Source organism: Pelophylax lessonae (assembly GCF_965119305.1).
Source record: "Pelophylax lessonae genome assembly, chromosome: 8".
NCBI classification, from domain to species: domain Eukaryota; kingdom Metazoa; phylum Chordata; class Amphibia; order Anura; family Ranidae; genus Pelophylax; species Pelophylax lessonae.
In genome coordinates this window covers 129,322,794-129,343,925 of record NC_138775.1, presented here as the reverse complement: position 1 = coordinate 129,343,925, position 21,132 = coordinate 129,322,794, and the positions used below count along the sequence as shown (strand labels likewise).

Below are 21,132 nucleotides of genomic sequence, written 5' to 3'. Positions count from 1 at the left end.
TTTTTACAAAAAAAATGGTACAGTGGTGGGAGCTCAGTTTGCACTTTTTTATGCAAATTTGTTTATCGGTTTTTGGGAGGAGAAACACATCTACAGGAACAATCCCTTCAGCAAACATCTGGTATATTACGGGAGATTCATTGATGATATTATTATCATCTGGAATGGTCCTGCAGATGTGATCTCTGAGTTTGTAGACTTTTGCAACCACAACCCATACAATGTTTGGTTCACATTTGTAGCAGATCCCAATAATTTAGTATTCTTGGATTTACTGTTAACCTGGGAAAATGAGGGCATCATTTCCAAAACTCACTTTAAGGAGACTGCTGGAAACTCCTATTTACATTATAGGAGCTGCCATCTATTGACTGAGTAGGAACTGTACTAATGTTTCAGATTATAAAAAGCAATGCACAGTTTTACACAAAAAATTTATGGAGAAGGTATATAAGGAAGAACTTATCCAAGACGCCTCAAATAAATACCTTGATAAGTACAATGGTGGTATGATCCCCCAAAAATCTAAACAGAGCCTGAGGGATCTTTCTACAAAATTAATTACGAACTATAATGACCAACATTGGCAAATTAAGAACATCTTCAAAAAACACTGGCCCATTTTATTACAAGATACAGCTCTCCATAACATCTTACCATCAAGGCCCAACACTGTCTTTAGGAGGGCCAGAAACATCAAAAGATGTATAGCACCAAGTAATATTAAAGATAAACAGCCCAAACTTGGTGGTATTTCTTCTATGTTTAATTTTCTGGGCCCATATAATTGCAAAAAGTCCAATTGTAAAGCTTGTGCTTTTATAAAACATGCTCAAAAAGAGTTTAAGGATAAAAATGGGAAAATCCACAAAATTACACAGTTTATCACATGTGGCACCCAATATGTTGTCTACAGATTGAGGGATCCATTTGGTCTTTATTATGTGGGTCGCACCATCCGTACTACGCGTAAGAGGCTCAATGAACCTAGGAGGCTCACAGAGGCAGGCAGTTCGAAACATAGTGTACCGCGCCACTTCAGTGAGTATAATAAAGAAAGCTCTAGTGGCTTAGAATTGCATGGAATTTAAGCTATCTCTATGCAGTTGCCAGAGGGTGAAAGATACTCTAGGTTATGTCACAGAAAATCTTTCTGGATCTTTACTCTCAATTCCATAAACCCTGGGGGGCTCAATGAAGACTTAGAAATTAGCACCGTCATTTACATTTCTTTGTGTACCAGTTTCCTTGTTTTCCTTTTCTTTCTTTATCTTTTTTCTTTTTGGTAGGGTGACATTTGGCACACTATACTATAGTGGGAAATTTCACTGTGGGGGTTGCAGGTGCATGTGTGCTTGTGCGGTGGGGGGGCCCAAGCTTTGGGAGGCTGCGTCTCCTTATGTGTGCTCTTGTGCACCTCTAACACGTGCACATGTTGCCATCCATTGTCCCCATGCTTATCGACATATATTGTGTAACTATATTGAACTATTTCCAATGCATATGCACATACACGTGCTTTAAGTTGGGTAGTATACCATATGAGCTAGATGTCTGCAGGGTGTATCAGAAACTATAGAAATCATATAAGATTTACTCATATTGTAATGATAACATATAACATATTTTTATTCAATGATACTGTAGTGGTTGTAATGACCCAACTCAGTGTCATATAGGTAAACACATTGGGTCAGTAGACTTCCTGTCTACTGCGATCCTACTTTGAGTTCAGACGCTTTTATGTGTTTTTCACCACAACATAGGAATTATATTAATGAATTTTCATATATCCATTATATTATTGTATATTTTTTTTTTTTTATGAAAGAAGTATGCTGTTGGAAAGTTATAAGCTTTTGTTTTTCTTCATACATTATATGCACCTCCCTATTTATTAGAAGCTTCTAAATAGATGCTTGTAAAAAGTGATTTTTTTTTATTTAAATGTTTTAAATGTATGTTCTATTACAATACAGTCAGTTTAAATTATAAGTTTGATAGCAAGGTAACTGTTTGTAGCACATATCATAGAAGGGGATAATGTTAATGATACTTGAACGCATGCCACAATTGCACACTGAGTTGCCTTGCTAATTAATTAGTAGCCAAATGTTTCTTGGAGAAGGCTATCATCTGACATGGAATGGGTTAGCCATATGAATTACATTACTTAAGGGCCCCCTTGAGAACATTGGACAGACCCGAAGAAGGACGCCACTCCCTTTGAAACAAATAAATGTCCAACTGTTTACAGTCCCAAATAACATAAAGTGACTGGTGATGTATGAAATCTTGTGCTGCTTCCAAAAGATCCCGTAGGAATTGTGCTTACCAGAACGGCAATTTTAAATTGCAGAATTCATGTGATGTGATGAGTTCACGAGCCCAGGTGATCCAATGGAATTCTAGCGCAAGGAACTCCCAATATTGTGGTCGTGTATCATGTGAAGGAAAAATAATAATCCATAGCGTGATACCGTAAAAAATTGTCAATAATATAACTGTGTAGGACTACAAATACTGTGAATCCTTCACCAATTGTGCAGCCGCTTACCAAATGACTAGTGAAAAGGCATGTAATCAAAACAAAAGAAAAAGACCGCCACCAAACGTAGAGCCTCTTACCAGATAGATCTTTATAGATGTGTTCTATCCAAGCATAGAAAAGGTGAACCACCACCAGACATAAGGCCTCTTACCAGATGGAAATGAAAAGCCAGCAGAACATTGAATCCACATGCACCAATATCAACAAGCCACCCAAGAGCGCATAAAGCCTCTTACCAGACCACAAGAAAAATGCTCGATAACACTTGGTATATTTTCCCAATGGAGAGGTAACTTCAAGGTCCCAATGACAATCCGGGCAAATCACTGATAAGTACCACGATGTACCGCTTAATGTGCCTAAGTGGCCTCTCAGACCCCCTATGCCACAAGCTGAGCCACTGTGTTTCTCAGGGTTGCAACGCCAGACCAGCCGATAAAGGAAAGAGAAGGCGCCAATAGTGTAAAAAACTTCCAACAGATTTTATTTACATAGGTAGTGTACTTACAAACATAGAAGAAAATTAGCGAAGGATGTAGAGCCGCCGGCCGGACGGCAAGGCGCATCCGTTCCCTCGATAAGCTTCCGGAGATGGCGTCAGCACCTGAGGTCACGGCGTGCTGACGCCATCTCCGGAAGCTTATCGAGGGAACGGATGCGCCTTGCCGTCCGGCCGGCGGCTCTACATCCTTCGCTAATTTTCTTCTATGTTTGTAAGTACACTACCTATGTAAATAAAATCTGTTGGAAGTTTTTTACACTATTGGCGCCTTCTCTTTCCTTTATCGGCTGGTCTGGCGTTGCAACCCTGAGAAACACAGTGGCTCAGCTTGTGGCATAGGGGGTCTGAGAGGCCACTTAGGCACATTAAGCGGTACATCGTGGTACTTATCAGTGATTTGCCCGGATTGTCATTGGGACCTTGAAGTTACCTCTCCATTGGGAAAATATACCAAGTGTTATCGAGCATTTTTCTTGTGGTCTGGTAAGAGGCTTTATGCGCTCTTGGGTGGCTTGTTGATATTGGTGCATGTGGATTCAATGTTCTGCTGGCTTTTCATTTCCATCTGGTAAGAGGCCTTATGTCTGGTGGTGGTTCACCTTTTCTATGCTTGGATAGAACACATCTATAAAGATCTATCTGGTAAGAGGCTCTACGTTTGGTGGCGGTCTTTTTCTTTTGTTTTGATTACATGCCTTTTCACTAGTCATTTGGTAAGCGGCTGCACAATTGGTGAAGGATTCACAGTATTTGTAGTCCTACACAGTTATATTATTGACAATTTTTTACGGTATCACGCTATGGATTATTATTTTTCCTTCACATGATACACGACCACAATATTGGGAGTTCCTTGCGCTAGAATTCCATTGGATCACCTGGGCTCGTGAACTCATCACATCACATGAATTCTGCAATTTAAAATTGCCGTTCTGGTAAGCACAATTCCTACGGGATCTTTTGGAAGCAGCACAAGATTTCATACATCACCAGTCACTTTATGTTATTTGGGACTGTAAACAGTTGGACATTTATTTGTTTATTTTCAATTTAGCGCGACTTATACAATATATAATTTTTAAGGGTGTGGTCACACTTGAAGTCGCAGCTCACTATTTGTTGCCTTTAGCGCGGTTATAACCTTCTTTTTTTACTCCCTTTGAAACGCATTGTCATAGCAACCTTAGCATCAGATACCAGCTGGCACTGCTCGAGGATCACTTGGATGTGTATCTGGATCAAGTCTCCCGGTGATTAGAGGATCCTCGTTGTGTACCCTACTGAGAACTTTGGCTGTCAGCTTAACCTGGATCCAGCCTGGAGCCCTACACATGGGACAGCCCCTATAGTTTCACATAGATGCGCTTGTTCTCTGAACACAATGTGAGTGTTTAATGTTACTTTGTTATCTTTTCATTCTAAACAATAAACGGTGTTGCACTAAGAGCTGGTGTGCTCTGTCTTTTCTATTTATGTTTTTGCAGTTATCAGTTATCCCGCTGGTGGACAGAGCAGCACAGCACATCATACACCACACCAAGTTAACCCCTTCCTTGGTAAATGTTTTAAGACTTGGTTAAGCACACTTTTGATCATTTAAGATCAACTAATTTTGTTGGGGTTTTACTGTGCTCTTATAGACTCATTGGACTCTAGTATTTTTTGTTTAAAAAACAGTTTTGCCTACCTTATCAGCCATAATCATTGATGATCCACCATGAATTCCTAAAATAGGGGTGAGTGTCTGGGCAGATATGAAGTCCAAAATTTGAGCAATAGCCTCCTGGTCAGTGTCGTCACCAAACACAACCCCTTGCACTTTTTTGTCAGACATGAGGTCACAAATTCGTGTGATTATACTCTTCGGATCAGACTCATTCATGGTAACCAAAGCCACTCTTGGTGTCACTGACAGATTGTGGAAGTCATCTTTTTCGTGGACATCTTTGATGGCTACCTCGTCTGAGGTGCCTACCAGAATAACCGCAATGTCCATACTGGGATGTTTCTGGGCATAGGACCCCATGTAGAAAATAATCAAGAGGCTGATTTTTAAGACGTAGCAGGCTTCTGTAGGCCTCATCTTCAACTCTTATTCTCCCTGAAAAAAAAAAACAACATTATGTTAAATAAGCAACATATTTTTCATATGGGACTGATAAAACAAGAGAAGGACTGATAGATACATGTATATATAGCACCAAAAAAAGCTAAACAAAGACATAATTTAAACAATTCCATTACAATATTTTAGGCTGAACTCTAATCAGATATAAAAGACACAAATAAATGCAGCTCTGTAACCATTCATATATAATAAATAAATTTTTAAATGCAAATATAGTAAATACCTAAATCTGACCTAGTATCAGCCACTTGCAGTTCCTGTATAGCAAATCTGGAGTGTGAGGGGAAGAAGCAGTACAAGGAACCAATCAGTTCATGCACTGACAAGAAGTATGGTGCCAGGGAGAGGAAGCAGAGTGGCAGAGAGATAAGCTAATCAATGTGCTGCTTCACATTTCGCTGTCCAGTAAAAGGCCGGGCAGGCACAAGATGACCTGGGCCCAGAGGAAGTGGGTTGAATTATATTACATTTAACAGCAGCAGTTATAACATCAGTTTCTTTTTTTTCTTTTTTTTTTTTTGGGGGGGGAGGTTGTTGGATTCTGCTTTAACTTTACAAATGTTTGGAACCTCTATATTAAACGCTGAACTATTTTCATTAGTTGCTAACAAACCTTAAAGCTATCAATCTTTACAGTTTACGAGACCTTCATTACAATCTAGTGCAAGGTTTCTGAAACTTTGGGGTGCCATATCACTGAAGGGTGTGTACTAAGCAGTACAAATGACCTGGCTGAGAAGACAATCAACATGGGGTAAATCCAGATTCCCATAGTAATCTGATAGGACAGCTGCTTGACAGTGTCAGTATGCCTTTTCCTTTCAGACATGCCTCTCTTCCCTTAGCTGTCAAATTTTATTATCCTTAGGGAACATAGAAGGAGCTTACTTCTCTGTTTCATATTGCCATCACAGCCTCTAATGTAAAGGCCTGGCTATTCATACAACAGAATACATTGGGTAATGTTTTACGCATTTCAGTGACCTAACAAAGGTGGTCAGGCAGTGGATGCTGCGCTATAAAATGTCCTTTTGTTTAAGGTCTACTGACACAGTTCTGGCCCAAAGAATACCAGATTTGGAATATGCTCTTTCTCAATGCCACAAGGACACCTCAGACAATAGCTGTTTGACTGCCCGCATCAGACCTCACCAGCGTTCACTAATTCTTGATCTTGTGCCCCACTAGCTTTATAGTCAACCCCATGTATACCACATCTGACATTACTCCACCTACGTATCTAAATGTACTACTTTGTAACCTAGTGACTTACATAAAGAAGCCATTCCATCACTTTGATGTTTTGACAAGGATGCAGCACTGTTTTTCATTTTTTTTTTTTAATTAGCGTTGCCACTCTCATGTATGCTGTACTTGCACTACATTGGGAAGAAATAATGGTGCATGGCATATGGCTATCTGCATTGTCACTTATGATTCATAAGCTTGTAGCTTTTTAATCTGCACTTTTTATCACACCTGGTCCTGCCCACTGCTTTCTGGATTGACAACACTGCTGCTGTTGCTGAAATCCTCCCCATTTGAGATGCGTCTGAAAGGCAGATTTTCCGACTGCAAATGAAGGAGGATTTGGCTCAGTCAGAGAAGGTAAAGGAAGGTTTTTTTTTTTTTGTTCTATGAGACTCATGTATCTCATAGTAGCTGGATTTTGACTTTTTAGGACTGTCATAGGAGCCTTTGGCTGTACAGTATTTTAAGAGTGGTGCCTCCCAGCCCAAGGCACTCTAGGAAAATAAAAGCATAGGACCCCTAATCAAATGAGCCACATAGTAAGTAAAACTACACAAATCCTAAACTCGAAAAATCCCAAACCTGCAGTAAATCCAGAGAAATGTACAAAAAAAAAAACTTTGTTTAAACAGAAAAGAAAAATGTCTTCTTCACCCACAAATGTAAATGGATAGCTCCCTTGATCAATATTCCATGATGAGGATGGAGTTTGTTTAAGCCAGTTTCTTTAAAATACTGTTTCACATTTTACAGCATTTCCATAAAAGAACTTCTTTAATGTCTTGAACAGCAGCCTTAAAGTGAACATTTGCCCACTGAGTGCATATGGACTAAGAGGATACAAGAAATACTGTACAAGGTGATCATATCCCCCCTCCTAATAAGCACTTAAGGGTGAATGAATCTAGTTAACTTAACTGTCTCTTATATATGAGGTACTCAATGCCCCCTTATTTGAATGGTATTGGGGGAGAAGCTGCAGGAAGGATCAGTGGATGGATGTCCTTGTGAATGAAATTAGTGGCATCCTCAGATGTCCTCTGGCATTGTGAACCATTTCTAAATTAACACTGGAGGAGTGGTGGTCCTGCTAAAACAATTGCAACCTCAGGAGACTAAACACAGAAATCAATAAATCTAGCTCAACCACATTGATCCAATCCATTGCCTATACATTGTCAACTCAAAGTGAGGATACCAGATTTATACATGAAGAAGATTCATATTCGATAAATTGTCTGTAGAGCTGAAAGGAAGAAATCCTAAAAAAAAAATCTGTCAATGAAGTACTCCCTTTTGTGATTTTCAAGGGCTTGAAAGAGATTAAAGTGGTTTTAAAGGTAAAAGTTTTTTTACTTTAATGCATTATCTGCATTAAGGCAAAAAAAAACCTTCTCTGTGCGGTTCCCTTCCCCCCTTACCTAAGCCAGTTCATTGCTGTGCCCAAGAGCAGCGGCTCTCTTGGCTCTCTCTCTCTTAACTGGACAAAGAGGCAGCAGGGGGAGCCATTGGCTCTATCTGCTGTCAATCACTGCCAGTAAGGAGAGAGCAGGGGGTGGGGCTGAGCGGCACTCTGCGTGCCAACGGACACACAGAGCATAGCTCGGGAGCAAGCCTGCACAAGTGCCCCTATAGCAAGCGGCTTGCTATGTGGGCACTCTGGAGCTGGGAGGAGCTAGAAACACTGGTGGGGGACCCCAGAAGAGGAGGTCTATTGCACAGAGCAGGTAAGTATAACATGATTGTTATTTTTAAAAATATCCTTTAGAATCACTTTATAATCTCTTTAAGGAACGTGAAACATATGTGCACTAGTGATCGACCAATATCGTTTTTTTATTGCCGATACCGATATTTTGGTCATCGCATATCGGTATCGGCCGATATTGTCTGATATTTTTGTTTATTTACATTCATTTTTTTTGTTTTGTTTTTACAGGTACTCTTGTGGAGGGATCTGGGGGTCTAAAAGACCCCAAACCCCTCCTCTGCACTTAAAATCATTCAAAATGCCAAGTTTGGCTGTTTTGAATGCTGTCATTTTTTTTAATTTGGCACGAGTACCCGGAAGTGATGTCACTTCTGGGTTTTTGCATGGAGACCCGATCAGAGCTGAATGTGGTTTTGATCGGGTCTTCTCTTCGGCGGCCATGCAGGATGGTTGCCCAGGTCTCCCGGTGGGACAGGAGACCCGGGCGAGCCGTGGAAGGGGGCGGGAGGGGGGGCATCCCCCTCCCGTTCTCAGCAGCATCGGTTGTCATTACAAGACAGCCGACCTTCTGCTATGGACGCCGGTACCGAGGTGATGCCTCTAACTGCAGACATCACTCCGATACAGCACTTTCCCGAAATATTGGCAATATCGGTAACCTCAGGGACCGATTCTGATATATCGGGGGAAAGTGCATATCGGCCCTCGATATATCGGCTTTGCCAATAATCGGTCGATCTATAATGTGCACACTTTCTAGGTGGGCAGATCCCTTGTCCAGATGTGTTGTGTTGTCATGGAGTGTAGGCTTTCCCTGTTCCTATGTTAATGAAAGCTTGCAATCAAGTACTCAAGTTTTTTGTTCTACTGTTAGGGTAATCAAGAACTTGGATGAACTAAAAACTTTACATTCATGTCAATGTAAATGCGTGACATTGTTAATTAAAGACCATAAATAACATTCTTCTACACATATCTGTTTTTAAACATTGGTAGATAAGTACCACTGAATAGTAACCTAACACCATGAAATATTTTTAACTGCAATAAATATAATCATTAAAGAACCATAGATAAAATGAATTGCACCGCCAGTTTTAGTTTTAGAGCAATCATAATTATGTAAGCACAATGTGCATTATTACTCTATATGGAGTGAGTGAATACACTACACATGTGTTCATTAACCTTGACATTTTTATTGCAATCCACTTTATTCCCTCCTACTCTCTACACAGGAAACTGCAGGAGTATGCTTTATATTCTGTCTCCACTTGTTCCTTTCTCTTATAGCAGGCATGCAGAAAGAATGGAAGCCAGTTTTATACACCATTGCCTCCCACTTCTTAACACAAGGCACTGTGAGGAACAGGACTGAATGCTCGAGTTCCTGGGTGCCTGCAATGTTTGTTCTTGTACATAATCAGTCTTATTGACTGTGAAAAATTACATTTCCAGTAAGCAAACTTCTAGCATACTAAATAAAAATATGCTTTCATTTTGATAAACTGAACTAAACTATACAGTCAGTGTTTTTTTTAGATTGTAAGTATGCATTAAGCTATAAAACATTTTATATTAATGAAGCCAATGCTGTAAGTGTGCACCCTGAGAACCTTTAGTAATCACTTGCTGTTTATTTATCAGTGTCTTTAAAAATAACTCAACTTGGATACTTGCTTGAGGGGACTGAGAAGTTTTTTAAATAATTTTCCAGGCATTCTGGTAGTACCAAAAACCAGACCTAGAAAAAAAGTTTATCCTCCTGTGTAGAATGTTGGGATATTTTAGAGGACTTGATTAAATGGTGCACATTAGCAGGTCTATTATCCACTTGCCAACCAGCCACCGTATATATACTGCGGCAGGTCTTACATCGCTTCGTGGGTGCGCGTGCGCCTATTCGCCAGGGGGAAGCTGATCTTCAGAACACGCAAGCACTTCCCGTGGAATCATAACAGCGGACTGCTGTTGTAAACACGGCAGACCGCTGTTCTGTCAGCAATGAACACAAGGTTCCTGTGTTCCTCCTATTTAGGGACACAGGTCCCTGTGTTCATTCCATAAGCCCATCCCCCACACAGAAAGCACCCCCATTTAACCCTTTGACCGCCTCTAGTGTTAACCCCTCCCCTGCCAGTGTCATTATTACAGTAACAGTGCATTTTTTTAGCACTGATTACTGTAGTAATGTCACTGGTCCCCCCAAAAGTGTCAAAAATGCCAGTTAGGTGTTTGATCTGTCCACCGCAATGTCGCAGTCCCGCTAAAATCGCTATTACTAATAAAAAAATTAATTAATTAATTAAAAAGACATAAATCTTTACCCTAGTTTGTAGATGTGATAACTTTTGCGCAAACCAAGCAATATACACTTATTGGGATTTTTTTGAACCAAAAATATGAAGCAGAATGCAAATTGGCCTAAAATGTTGAAAAAATGTACATTTTTAATATTTTTTTTGTTGGGAATGTTATATAGCAGAAAGTGAAAAATATTGTTTTTATTTATAATTGTCGCACTTTTTTGTTTATAGCGCAAAAAAAAAAAAAATTGCAGAGGTGATCAAATACCACCAAAAGAAAGCTCTATTTGTGGGGAAAAAATACATCAATTGCATTTGGGTGCAGTGTTGCATGACCACACGATTTTCAGTTTAATTAACTAAGTGCCGAATCGCAAAAAATGGCCTAGTCATTAAAGGGGCAAACCTTCCAGTCCAGAAGTGGTTAAACAATGTTTTCAAGATAATTTGCACATTTTTTTAAATTAAATCTTGGGTAAAAAAGGTGTGCTACTGAAATTAACATCTTATTCACAAAGTTTCTTTACTGTATGAAAAAGCAAACCTTTAAGGCCTATATAAAACAGGAGGTCACGTGACAGATTTCCACATCATTTTTTTTTTTTTTAATTCAGGGTCCTGAAGCAAATGCAGAGCAAGCAAAAAGTTGTGTTTTATAAATGGCTGGAGGATTTCTATTTTAATACCATAGTAAAGTGGGGCACCATACCGGGACTTTATGAATAAGTCCCTTCATTTTTAACACTGCTTTCATCAAGAACAACAAGGTAAAAAAACAGCCATCAATCTGGCACTGCTCATCTTATGTTATAAGAGAAAAGAAAAAATACCCGTATTTTCCGGCGTATAAGACGACTGGGCGTATAAGATGACCCCCATAATTTTCAAGTTAAAACATAAACTCGCCGTATTGGACTACCACCCTTCCGAAGCAAGGCAACACCATTGAAAAACGTCAGATTTCTCATAGATCTCCAAGGTACCCCAAGTACTGTAATACATGTAATCTCTCATAATATCTCCAAGGTACCCTAAGTATAAGTATTACCAGTAGATGTAATCTCAAAACGCTGGCTGTGTGGGAATCCTTTACCGGTATACCGTATGTACCGTAGCTTCGGCTACATACAGTGTACCACGCTGAGCCAATCACAGTGAGCGATGTGTTCTATTATTGAATGAAAAGCCTCCTCGAATTGGCAGATTTAGAAAGGCGGGCGGATGTTACTCCGCCAATCCGAGCAGGCTTTGCATTCAATAATAGAATACATCGCTCTTCCTGATTGGCTCAGCGTGGTACACTGTATGTAGCCTGAGCTACGGTACATACTGTATACTGGTACAGGATTCCCACACAGCCAGCGTCTTGAGAGATTACATCTACCAGTAATACTTATACTTAGGTTATCTTGGAGATATTATGCTCTGCGTATAAGACGACCCCCCATTTTTGGGGGATTTTTTTGAGGTTCAAAAGTAGTCTTATACGCCAGAAAATGCAGTATTTTAAAACAGAACTAATAAATCGGAGTTTGGTTTACAAAGGCATTCAGCTAGTATTTTCAGTGCCAAACAGGATGCCATCAAGGACAGGTTGACAAGACAACTACCCTCCCTCCATCTTCCCAAAAAAACACACACAGGTATTGTGTATCCCAGTAAATACTAAGTTAGTAAAACAGAAACAATCTTCTCTGTCCGTTTTCATAATAGGATTGATTCCTTCCTCCTTTTTCCCCTCTCACATACACCCTTATAAGCAGTCATTTGTCAATCCTTCTGTATCTCCTCTTTATAACAGAATTCACAATTTTCTTCCTTGTGTAAAGCAGACTTTAAACTTCCCCACTTTCTCTACCTAATACTCTAACAGACTACTGTATATGTTATCCCACATTTTGCACAATATAACCCAACGGACTTTAATTTCTCCTGGCTTGCACATTGCTTTTAATGATCTCAATAGACTGTAAGTTCTTCTGTATTATGCCCTAAAGCTATAAATTACTGTAAGCTCTTCTGTTATACATAGTTACATAGTTAATCTGGTTGAAAAAACACTAGTCCATTCAGCTCAATCAACATAAACACACACATACAGAAAACCACCACATACACTATTACTATTACTATACCCACAGTTGATTCAGTGAAAGGCAAAAAGACCCAAATAAAGTATGATCCAATTTTCTCCAGTGTATTTGGAGAATTTGGGGTTGATTTACTAAAGGCAAATAGATTGTGCACTTTGAAAAGTGCAGTTGCATTCATCAAGTGCAATTGCTCCAGAGCTTAGTAAATGAGGGAGAGCTCTGCTGACTTCCATCTTTAAATCATGTGCAAGCAAAAATGCTGTTTTTTTTTTATTTTCCATGCATGTGAATGGACATTCTTTGTAAAGTTAAGCTTTACCTCATTTACTAAGATCTGGAGCAACTGCACTTGCAGAGTGCAAATGCCCTTTGCAAAGTGCACAGTCTATTTGCCTTTAATAAATCAACCCCTATATCTCTTTTCTTCCAGACATAAAGAGTGCCCTTTTTTCCTCTGTGATGACCTTAACCCCTTAAGCCCCAGCCCTATTTCGGACACTTTTTGTTTACAAGTTAAAATCAGTATTTTTTCCTAGAAAACTACTTAGAACCCCCAAACATTATATATATATTTTTAGCAAAGACTCTGGAGAATAAAATGTCGGTCATTGCAATATTTTTTGTCACGCGGTATTTGTGCAGCGGTCTTTAAAATGCCATTTTTTGGGAAAAATTTTGAAAAATCACATTTCACTGCATTTAAAAAATACTAAACAGTAAAGTTAGCCCATTTTTTTGTATATTGCGAAAGATGATGTCACGCCGAGTAAATAGATACCCAACATGTTACGGTTTAAAATTGCACACACCCGTGGGATGGCGACAAACTACGGTCAAAAGAGATCGCAATAGGCGACGCTTTCAATTTTTTTAACGGTTACCAGTTTAGAGTGTAGCTCTTTTTCTTTAATTATTGTTCACACTCTGTCGATCGTGGCGATACCTCACATGTGTGGTTTGAACAGCGATTTCATTCGCGGCTCGACTTCCGTATACGTTTTTTTTTTCGTGCGTGAGCTAACGGTGACGGGGGCGGCTAAAATTTTTTTTTTTTCCTATTTATTTATTTTTTTTTACTTTATTACAGGTTTAAAAAAAAAAAAAATCTGATCACTTTTATTGCTGTCACAAGCAATGTAAACATCCCTTGTGACACCAATATGCAGTGACAGGTACTCTTTATGGAGGGATCGAGGGTCTAAAAGACCCTCGACCCCTCCACTACACTTTCATGTATTTTGCATACAGCCGTTTTTTAAATCTGCCGCCTTTTGCAGCAGAGTAACCCGGAAGCCACGTCATGGACACCGCCTCCGGGTTACGTCACCGGAGACCCGATCAAAGCCGTTTCCGGCTTTGATCGGGACTCCATCCAGCCGGCGGACGTGCCGGCTGGGTGCTCGGGTCTCCCGGTGAGACGGGAGGCCCATTCAAAGTCACGGAAGGCGGCGGGAGGGGGCGTCCCCTCCCGCTCACCCGGGTAACGATCGAGCGGCTCCCGAGCCCCATCGGTCGTTACTGACGGAAAGCCGACCGTCGGCTGTAAACCACGGTACCGGGATGGTGTCTCTAGCTAGAGGCATCATCCCGGTATAACACTGCAAACTTTGCCGATGTAGCCCTACGTCACTTTGCGGTAAGTGGTTAAGGTGTATAACTTTACACCGAGTTCACTATATGGACTACTTATGTATTTATACATGTTGATCATATTCCCCTTTAATCTCCTCTTCTCAAGATAGAATACATTCAGTTCAGCTAATCTTTCCTCATAGATGAGCTCTTCCATGCCTCTTAACAGTTTGGTTGCCATTCCCTGCACTTTCTCCGGTTCCCTGATATCCTTTTTGTGAACGCGTGCCCAAAACTGAACTGCATATTCCAGATAAGGTCTTACTAATGATTTGTACAGGGGCAAAATGATATCTCTCTCTCTCTGCAGTCCATACCTATTTTAATACAAGAAAGGATTTTGCTTGTTTTGGAAACCACGCCTTGGCATCGCATGCCATTATTACTCTCTAATACCCTAGTAGATTGTAAACTCTTATGTCTTATACCCTAATAAGTATATTTTGGTGTTCTACAGGAAGGTAGAAAAACTCCCACAAAAGTTTATTAAACATGCTGGAAAGTCAACCACTGCTGCCAATGTGTGTCCCATCAAATTTTTTTTATTACTTATTGTATTTTACTTCTTGAGTGTCAAATCTAAAAATAACAGTTCATGGACATCCTTATAGTAATCCTTTGTTTTTTGTTTAGAAAATGACAAAGTGACATCGTGAAGGAAGTGATAGAACTCACAGGTGCTTTCAGGTACATTACAGCCCCTCACTTGCCCTGGCACCCTCTAAACTTTCTCTCTGATATGTTTACCTTTTCTTTTGCAACTGGAAACATTTATAAGATTTCAGGCCACCTTCGGCACTTCGTCTGTGGAAAATTATATTACTGACAAGCTAGTCTGTTGTTTGAACACAGTGTGATTTCAGCCCTGGCTTCTGACTGGGGAGCACAGTAATAAAGTACTGGTTTAGAAAGGTCTGAGGAGCTTGGGGGAATATAGGGTGTCAAATTAAAAAAACACAAGTGTGGCCAAGAAGACACCTACCGGACTATTTTATCAGGAGACATGGAGCCAAGTTACTACTGAAAAAAGGTGGCAGAATGCAGAGAAAGTTTACTACTGGCCTATGGGTAGTATGTACCACCCCCATCCTCCTGGCATACTTTTTTGCTTTCCTCTTAACCCAAGCCTAATTACAGTGTTTAAAGAAAATAAACAACAATCAATGATTAAAATGGCCCTCTATATACATTTTAGCATCAACGTATGCATATTAAATTGGATTCTAAACCCCAGAGCATTGGAGGAGCAGACATGGTGGGTCTTTACAAAGAATTGATGTTTATCATTGAAAAATATAAATATGTTAAATGTTAATTTTGCACAAGTGTTGGAAACTAGAACTTAAGAAAGTGTCCTGCGCAAGAAGAGAGGATTTTGCACTGCGAACTTCAACAAAGGATACTACAATATCCTAATATCAGGAAAAAAAAAACACCAGGTGCTCACAACTTGACATTTTGTTCATGTTTATAAATCATTATTTTTCTGAATGGAGTTCTAGTTTAACTCGGTTCAGGATAATTTTTTTTCCCAACCTGTTGCACGCACAGCTGGGCTCTAATCTTCATTTATTTATTCATTCAAATCTTCTTTCCATTTTATTACAGCCATTTATTGACACTGTATGGTCAAGACTCATTAGTATTCACTTCCACAAACAGATTTAACTGCAGCAGCCATTTCTCCTGGTCTGTATTGATGTATTTAAATTAATTAAGGGAGTTTACCAAGAAAATAAAATACTTCAGACACAATTCAGCTAAGTACTATTATCTGAACAAGACCTACTGTACACATAGTAAGTTTCATTCCATTCTTTAAATAATATAGTTTCACTATATTAATATAGGTCCTTGCTAGAAATGCAGTGTAATGTTGTGTTTGAGTAGTTATGGAATGTGTGATGTACTAGAAGGTGAAAAGCTTCCATTTCATTGTCCAAAATGTATAAACCAGTATTTTTCATAGCAATGTGTACACTTGGTCCTCTGTACTTTACTGAGCTAAAGAAAGACTTCACTAATCGGAATTCAAATCTTGAAAGGCAGAATAATGTAACACTGTTGTTATTTTAAATAGAGTTCTCGTTTCTAATAGGAATACGTGGATGTTTTTGTGCCCATATACAAGTAGATATCTCTCTAAATACGATGGGTGGGAAAATATCTGCCCCTCCTCTAACAAGTTGCCTAAAGCACAGAAATCTAGTTTGGTAGTAGTCTCATTCAGGGTTACATAGTTACATAGTTAGTCAGGTTGAAAAAAGACACAAATAGATCTGGCTCAACCAATAAAAACAAAAAAAAAAAACAGTAAAGAAAACCCAACCTTACAATCCCATATACACAATCCTATTCCCGCAGTTGATCCAGAGGAAGGCGAAAAACCCCAGCAAAGCATGATCCAATTTGCTACAGCAGGGGAATAAAATTCGTTAATGATCCCATGAGAGACAATCAGATATTCCCTGGATCAACTTTACCTATAAAGATTAGTACCTATTTATATTATGTACACCCAGGAAAGAATCCAGGCCTTTTTTAAAGCAATCTAGTGAGCTAGCCAGAACCACCTCTGGAGGGAGTCTATTCCACACTTACTTACGGTGAAAAAACCTTTCTGTATTTGGGGACGAAATCTGTTTTCTTCTAGGTGTAAAGAGTGCCCCCTTGTCCTCTGTGTTGACCTTAAAGTAATTAACTCAACACCAAGTTCACTATATGGACCCCTTATGTATTTATACATGTTGATCATTTCCCCTCTTAATCTCCTCTTCTCAAGAGAGAATCAATTTAGTTCCTCTAATCTTTCCTCATAGCTGAGCTCCTCCATGCCTCTTTTCAGTTTGGTTGCCCTTCTCTGCACTTTCTCCAGTTCCCCAATATCCTTTTTAGGAACTGGTTCCCAAAACTTAACTGCATATTCCAGATGAGGTCTTACTAATAACTTGTACAGGGGCAAAATTATATCTCTCTCTCTCTCTGGAGTCCATACCTCTCTTAATACAAGAAAGAACTTTGCTTGCTTTGGAAACCGCAGCTTGGCATTGCATGCTATTATTAAGCTTAGGATCTACCAGAACACCGAGATCCTTCTCCGCTATGGATTCCCCCAGTTCTACTCCCCCTAGTATGTATGATGCATGCATATTCTTAGCATTCCAACTTCAAGAAGATCAAATAGCATTTGATGGATCAAAAACACATATACACACACACACACACACACACACAAACAAAATACACATACACTTGGCAAATTCCTGGGTAAATCCTCTGGAGTTACCTTACAATATCATTTGTTCTTCCACTATTCCATAATAATGGGCAAATGCATTATACTGCATCATAAGACATATAACTCTGGCTGGAAACATATTTAACACTTGTATTTAGTAAATTATAGAATTTTCACCAAGCATTTTCTTTGGCTGCTAATATGACTTACTCAGTAGCTGAGAGGAATTTAAGACCATCTCTCGTTAAAAAAAAAAAAAAAATTATTGACATTTTTGGGAACCTTGTGTGAACAGATTCATGAAAATGGTTCTTGCCAAACCAATCTATTAACCTTCTATGATGAAGTGAGCTGCCACCTAGATAAAGGTAAACCTGTGAATGTGGTATATCTGGACTTTGCAAAGGCCTTTGACACCGTTCCCCACAAACGCTTACTGTACAAAATAAGGAATGTAGGTACCTGGATAGAGAACTAGCTCCAGGGGAGAGTCCAGAGGGTGGTGATAAATGGGGAGTACTCAGATTGGGCGGGTGTGGAAAGTGGGGTCCCCCAAGGTTCTGTCCTGGGACCAATCCTGTTTAATTTATTCATAAATTATCTAGATGAGGGGATATCTCAGTATCTGCGGATGATACTAAACTAAGCATGCCAATATCTTCGATGCAGGATGTGGAAACCTTACAAGCGGACCTGAACAAAATAATGGGGTGGGCAACTACATGGCAGATGAGGTTTAATGTTGAAAAATGTAAAGTAAAGCACTGGGGCATCAGAAACACGAAAGCAAGCTACTCACTGGGGGGGGGGGGGGGAACCTCTGGTTAGTCTAGGATGGAAAAGGACCTGGGGGTACTGATGGATAGGGATGATCGAACTTTTGAAAAGTTTGGTTCGACCAGAACACCCGAACCTCCCAAAAGTTCGGCCCGGATTTCAGAACCCCTTTGAAATCAATGGGACCCAAACTAATCAAAAAACACCATTTTGAATCCCTAAAACCCAATAAATGCCCCTAAAAATTGCCTAGGGTTCTGGGTCATACCCCAAGGACTATTAATCACACAAAAAAAAGTTCTTAAAAAATGTCATTCTTGATAGAGAGCCAATTATTGAAAAAAAAAAAAAAAAAATTAAAACAAAAAAAAAGTGTACCTGTGAAGTTTCAGCTCTGTAGCATGTCCAGAACCATAAAAAAAAGATTGTTTGTATTTTGTCACTTATAGAACAGGTTAGTGGGTTCTCTCTTTTCACACCTTGCCGGTTTAGTAGCAAGCGTTTTTTTGGGCATTTTTTGGGGTCTTTTCAGGCAGGCAAAAGATCTGAACTTGTGTATACGGGTATATATACACACATACTTATATGTATATATACACCTAGACACATATAGGTGTGATAGTAGCAGAAATATATGCTGCGCTAATGAAATATGTGTGTATATATACCACTATACACAAGTTCAGATGTTTTGCCTGCCTCCAAAGAACCCAAAAAAATGCCCAAAAAAACACTAGCGCCAAAAAAAAAACACCCAGGTGTGTTGTTGCAGGCATTTTTTGGGTGTTTTTGGAGGCAGGCAAAACATTTGAACTTGTGTATAGTGGTATATATACACTCATACTTATATGTATTTTACACTTAGACATATATAGGTGTGATAGGAGCGTAACTATATTGGTGTAAATGATTTCATTAGCGCAAGCATATATTTCTGCTACTATTACACCTATATATGTCTAGGTGTAGATATACGTATAAGTATGTGTGTATATATACCCGTATACACAAGTTCAGATGTTTTGCCTGCCTCCAAAAACCCCAAAAAAGTCCACGAACTGCTTCCACTCTCTTCCATGTCCCTGTATAACAATGCTAGGAATTTGGCGGGGGCTATCTTATATACTGGGGGGCGTATTCACTAATGATTGGCCTATGGACCCCCTAGTCACTCCAATCACATTCCTAGCATTCTCCTGCCCCCTCGATTGGCTTTTGCTAATGGTTCTGGTCCAGTCATGGGCTTTTAAAGCCCATTTCCTGTCCCATTGCATTTTGGTCGGTTCTGGTTGCCGAATTCCGAACTTTTTGGGCAAAAAAAAACATTCGATCATCCCTAGTGGACAACAGGCTTGGCACTGGCATGCAATGCCAAGTGGCTGCAAGCAAAGCCAGCAGCATACTGGCATGTATAAAAAAGGGTATTCACTCCAGAAATAAAAAGATTATTCTCCCACTCTACAAGACTCTGGTCCGGCCACATCTGGAGTATGCTGTCCAGTTCTGGGCACCGGTACTCAGGAAGTATGTGCTGAAACTGGAGAGAGTCCAGAGAAGGGCAACAAAAATAATTAGGGGAATGGAGGACATCAGCTATGAGGAAAGACTACAAGCACTGAACTTATTCTCTCTGGAGAAGAGACGATTGAGGGGGGATATGATATCAATGTACAAATACTGTACTGGTGATGACCCTAGCATAAGGAACAAACTTTTTAGGGAAAGGCAGTGGTTCTCAACTCCGGTCCTCGAGACCCACCAACAGGCCAGGTTTGCAAGATAACTAAATTACATCACAGGTGATCTCATTTGCTGCTCAGTGATTGCAGTATTCTAGTCTGCATCTCCCCAAGGTAATACTTAAAATCTGGCCTGTTAGTGGGTTCCAAGGACCGGACTTGAAAACCACTGTGTTAAGGTCTTACCATAGCATCTCATATGTACTTGGGCTTGACTATTACAAACTATGAATTTCCTTCAGTTTCAGACATTAATTGTCTTGTTGGTCAGCTAATATTTATCAAACTTCAGTTAAGGGATTGCTATCCTGACATTTAAAAGTAGGGCTTCCCAGGCTCAGAGTCAGAAAAAGCAGAGAAAAATAATGATGTATTCTTAATCATGATTTACAGCTAGGATAAGACAGGGTACACAATTTTAACTAGACACAAATGTCTCTTATTTTCGTAGTTTAGGAGCATATCAATATTACTACAAAAGCTACACATTCCCATAGTGTATAAAACATAGTGTACCTTTATAGACAGCACACCACCTCTTTCTTATTTTTTATGCTGGGTTTAATCTCAGTACCCACTGTTATTTAATATCCTTTTTTGCTCTGTGTTATCCTATCTGTTCTCATCCTCCATAGTTGCTGCAAAGTACCATTTTTCTTGTTCTGTATGCTGGATTTATTTACTATCTATTTTATTTTGTATGTTTGTATGTTTAACTTACCACTGCTATCTTTCTATTTTCTAGATTTAATTTTTAGCAACTTTTTCTGTGTCCTACACAGTAGATCTTCCCGAATGCTATATGGGGAGGGGGATTTTAGTATCTGCTCCTATTTAAGGCTTGTGGCCAGTGAAAAGTATCCTTTCTTTACACTGAATTCTCAGTATTTTTTATTAGTATAAGTTCATATAAGGCAATAAACACTGCCTTTTCTAGGGCATGTTAGATATGGGAGCTAAGACAATTTCGATATGAGCTTTTAGTGAATTTTATATGTGCTGTGTAGCAAAATATTCTAGAAACTGGTTTGCAGCATCAATAAAAAAAAAAAGAAAACATTTGGAGGACAAATTATGTACCACAATCCCTCTTTCCTTTTAACAATGAATTATGATCAGCTGAAAAAATTGATGTTGCAATTAACAACTGATTTTGTATGATATGCAAATAAAATATTTTTTAAAAAAAAATGAAGTTCTTCTT

At 39.4% G+C, this 21,132-nt stretch overlaps 1 protein-coding gene across 1 annotated transcript in view; it reads right to left on the bottom strand.

Annotated features, from left to right (window-relative positions):
- Window positions 1-21,132, bottom strand: part of GRIN2B (glutamate ionotropic receptor NMDA type subunit 2B) — a 1,006,559-nt gene that overhangs the window by 768,749 nt on the left and 216,678 nt on the right. Inside the window, exon 3 of the mRNA XM_082265422.1 lies at window positions 4,741-5,154. Within this exon, the coding sequence (XP_082121548.1) occupies window positions 4,741-5,136 (396 nt within the window). The 5' untranslated portion in view covers window positions 5,137-5,154. The remainder of the gene's footprint in view (window positions 1-4,740; window positions 5,155-21,132) is intronic.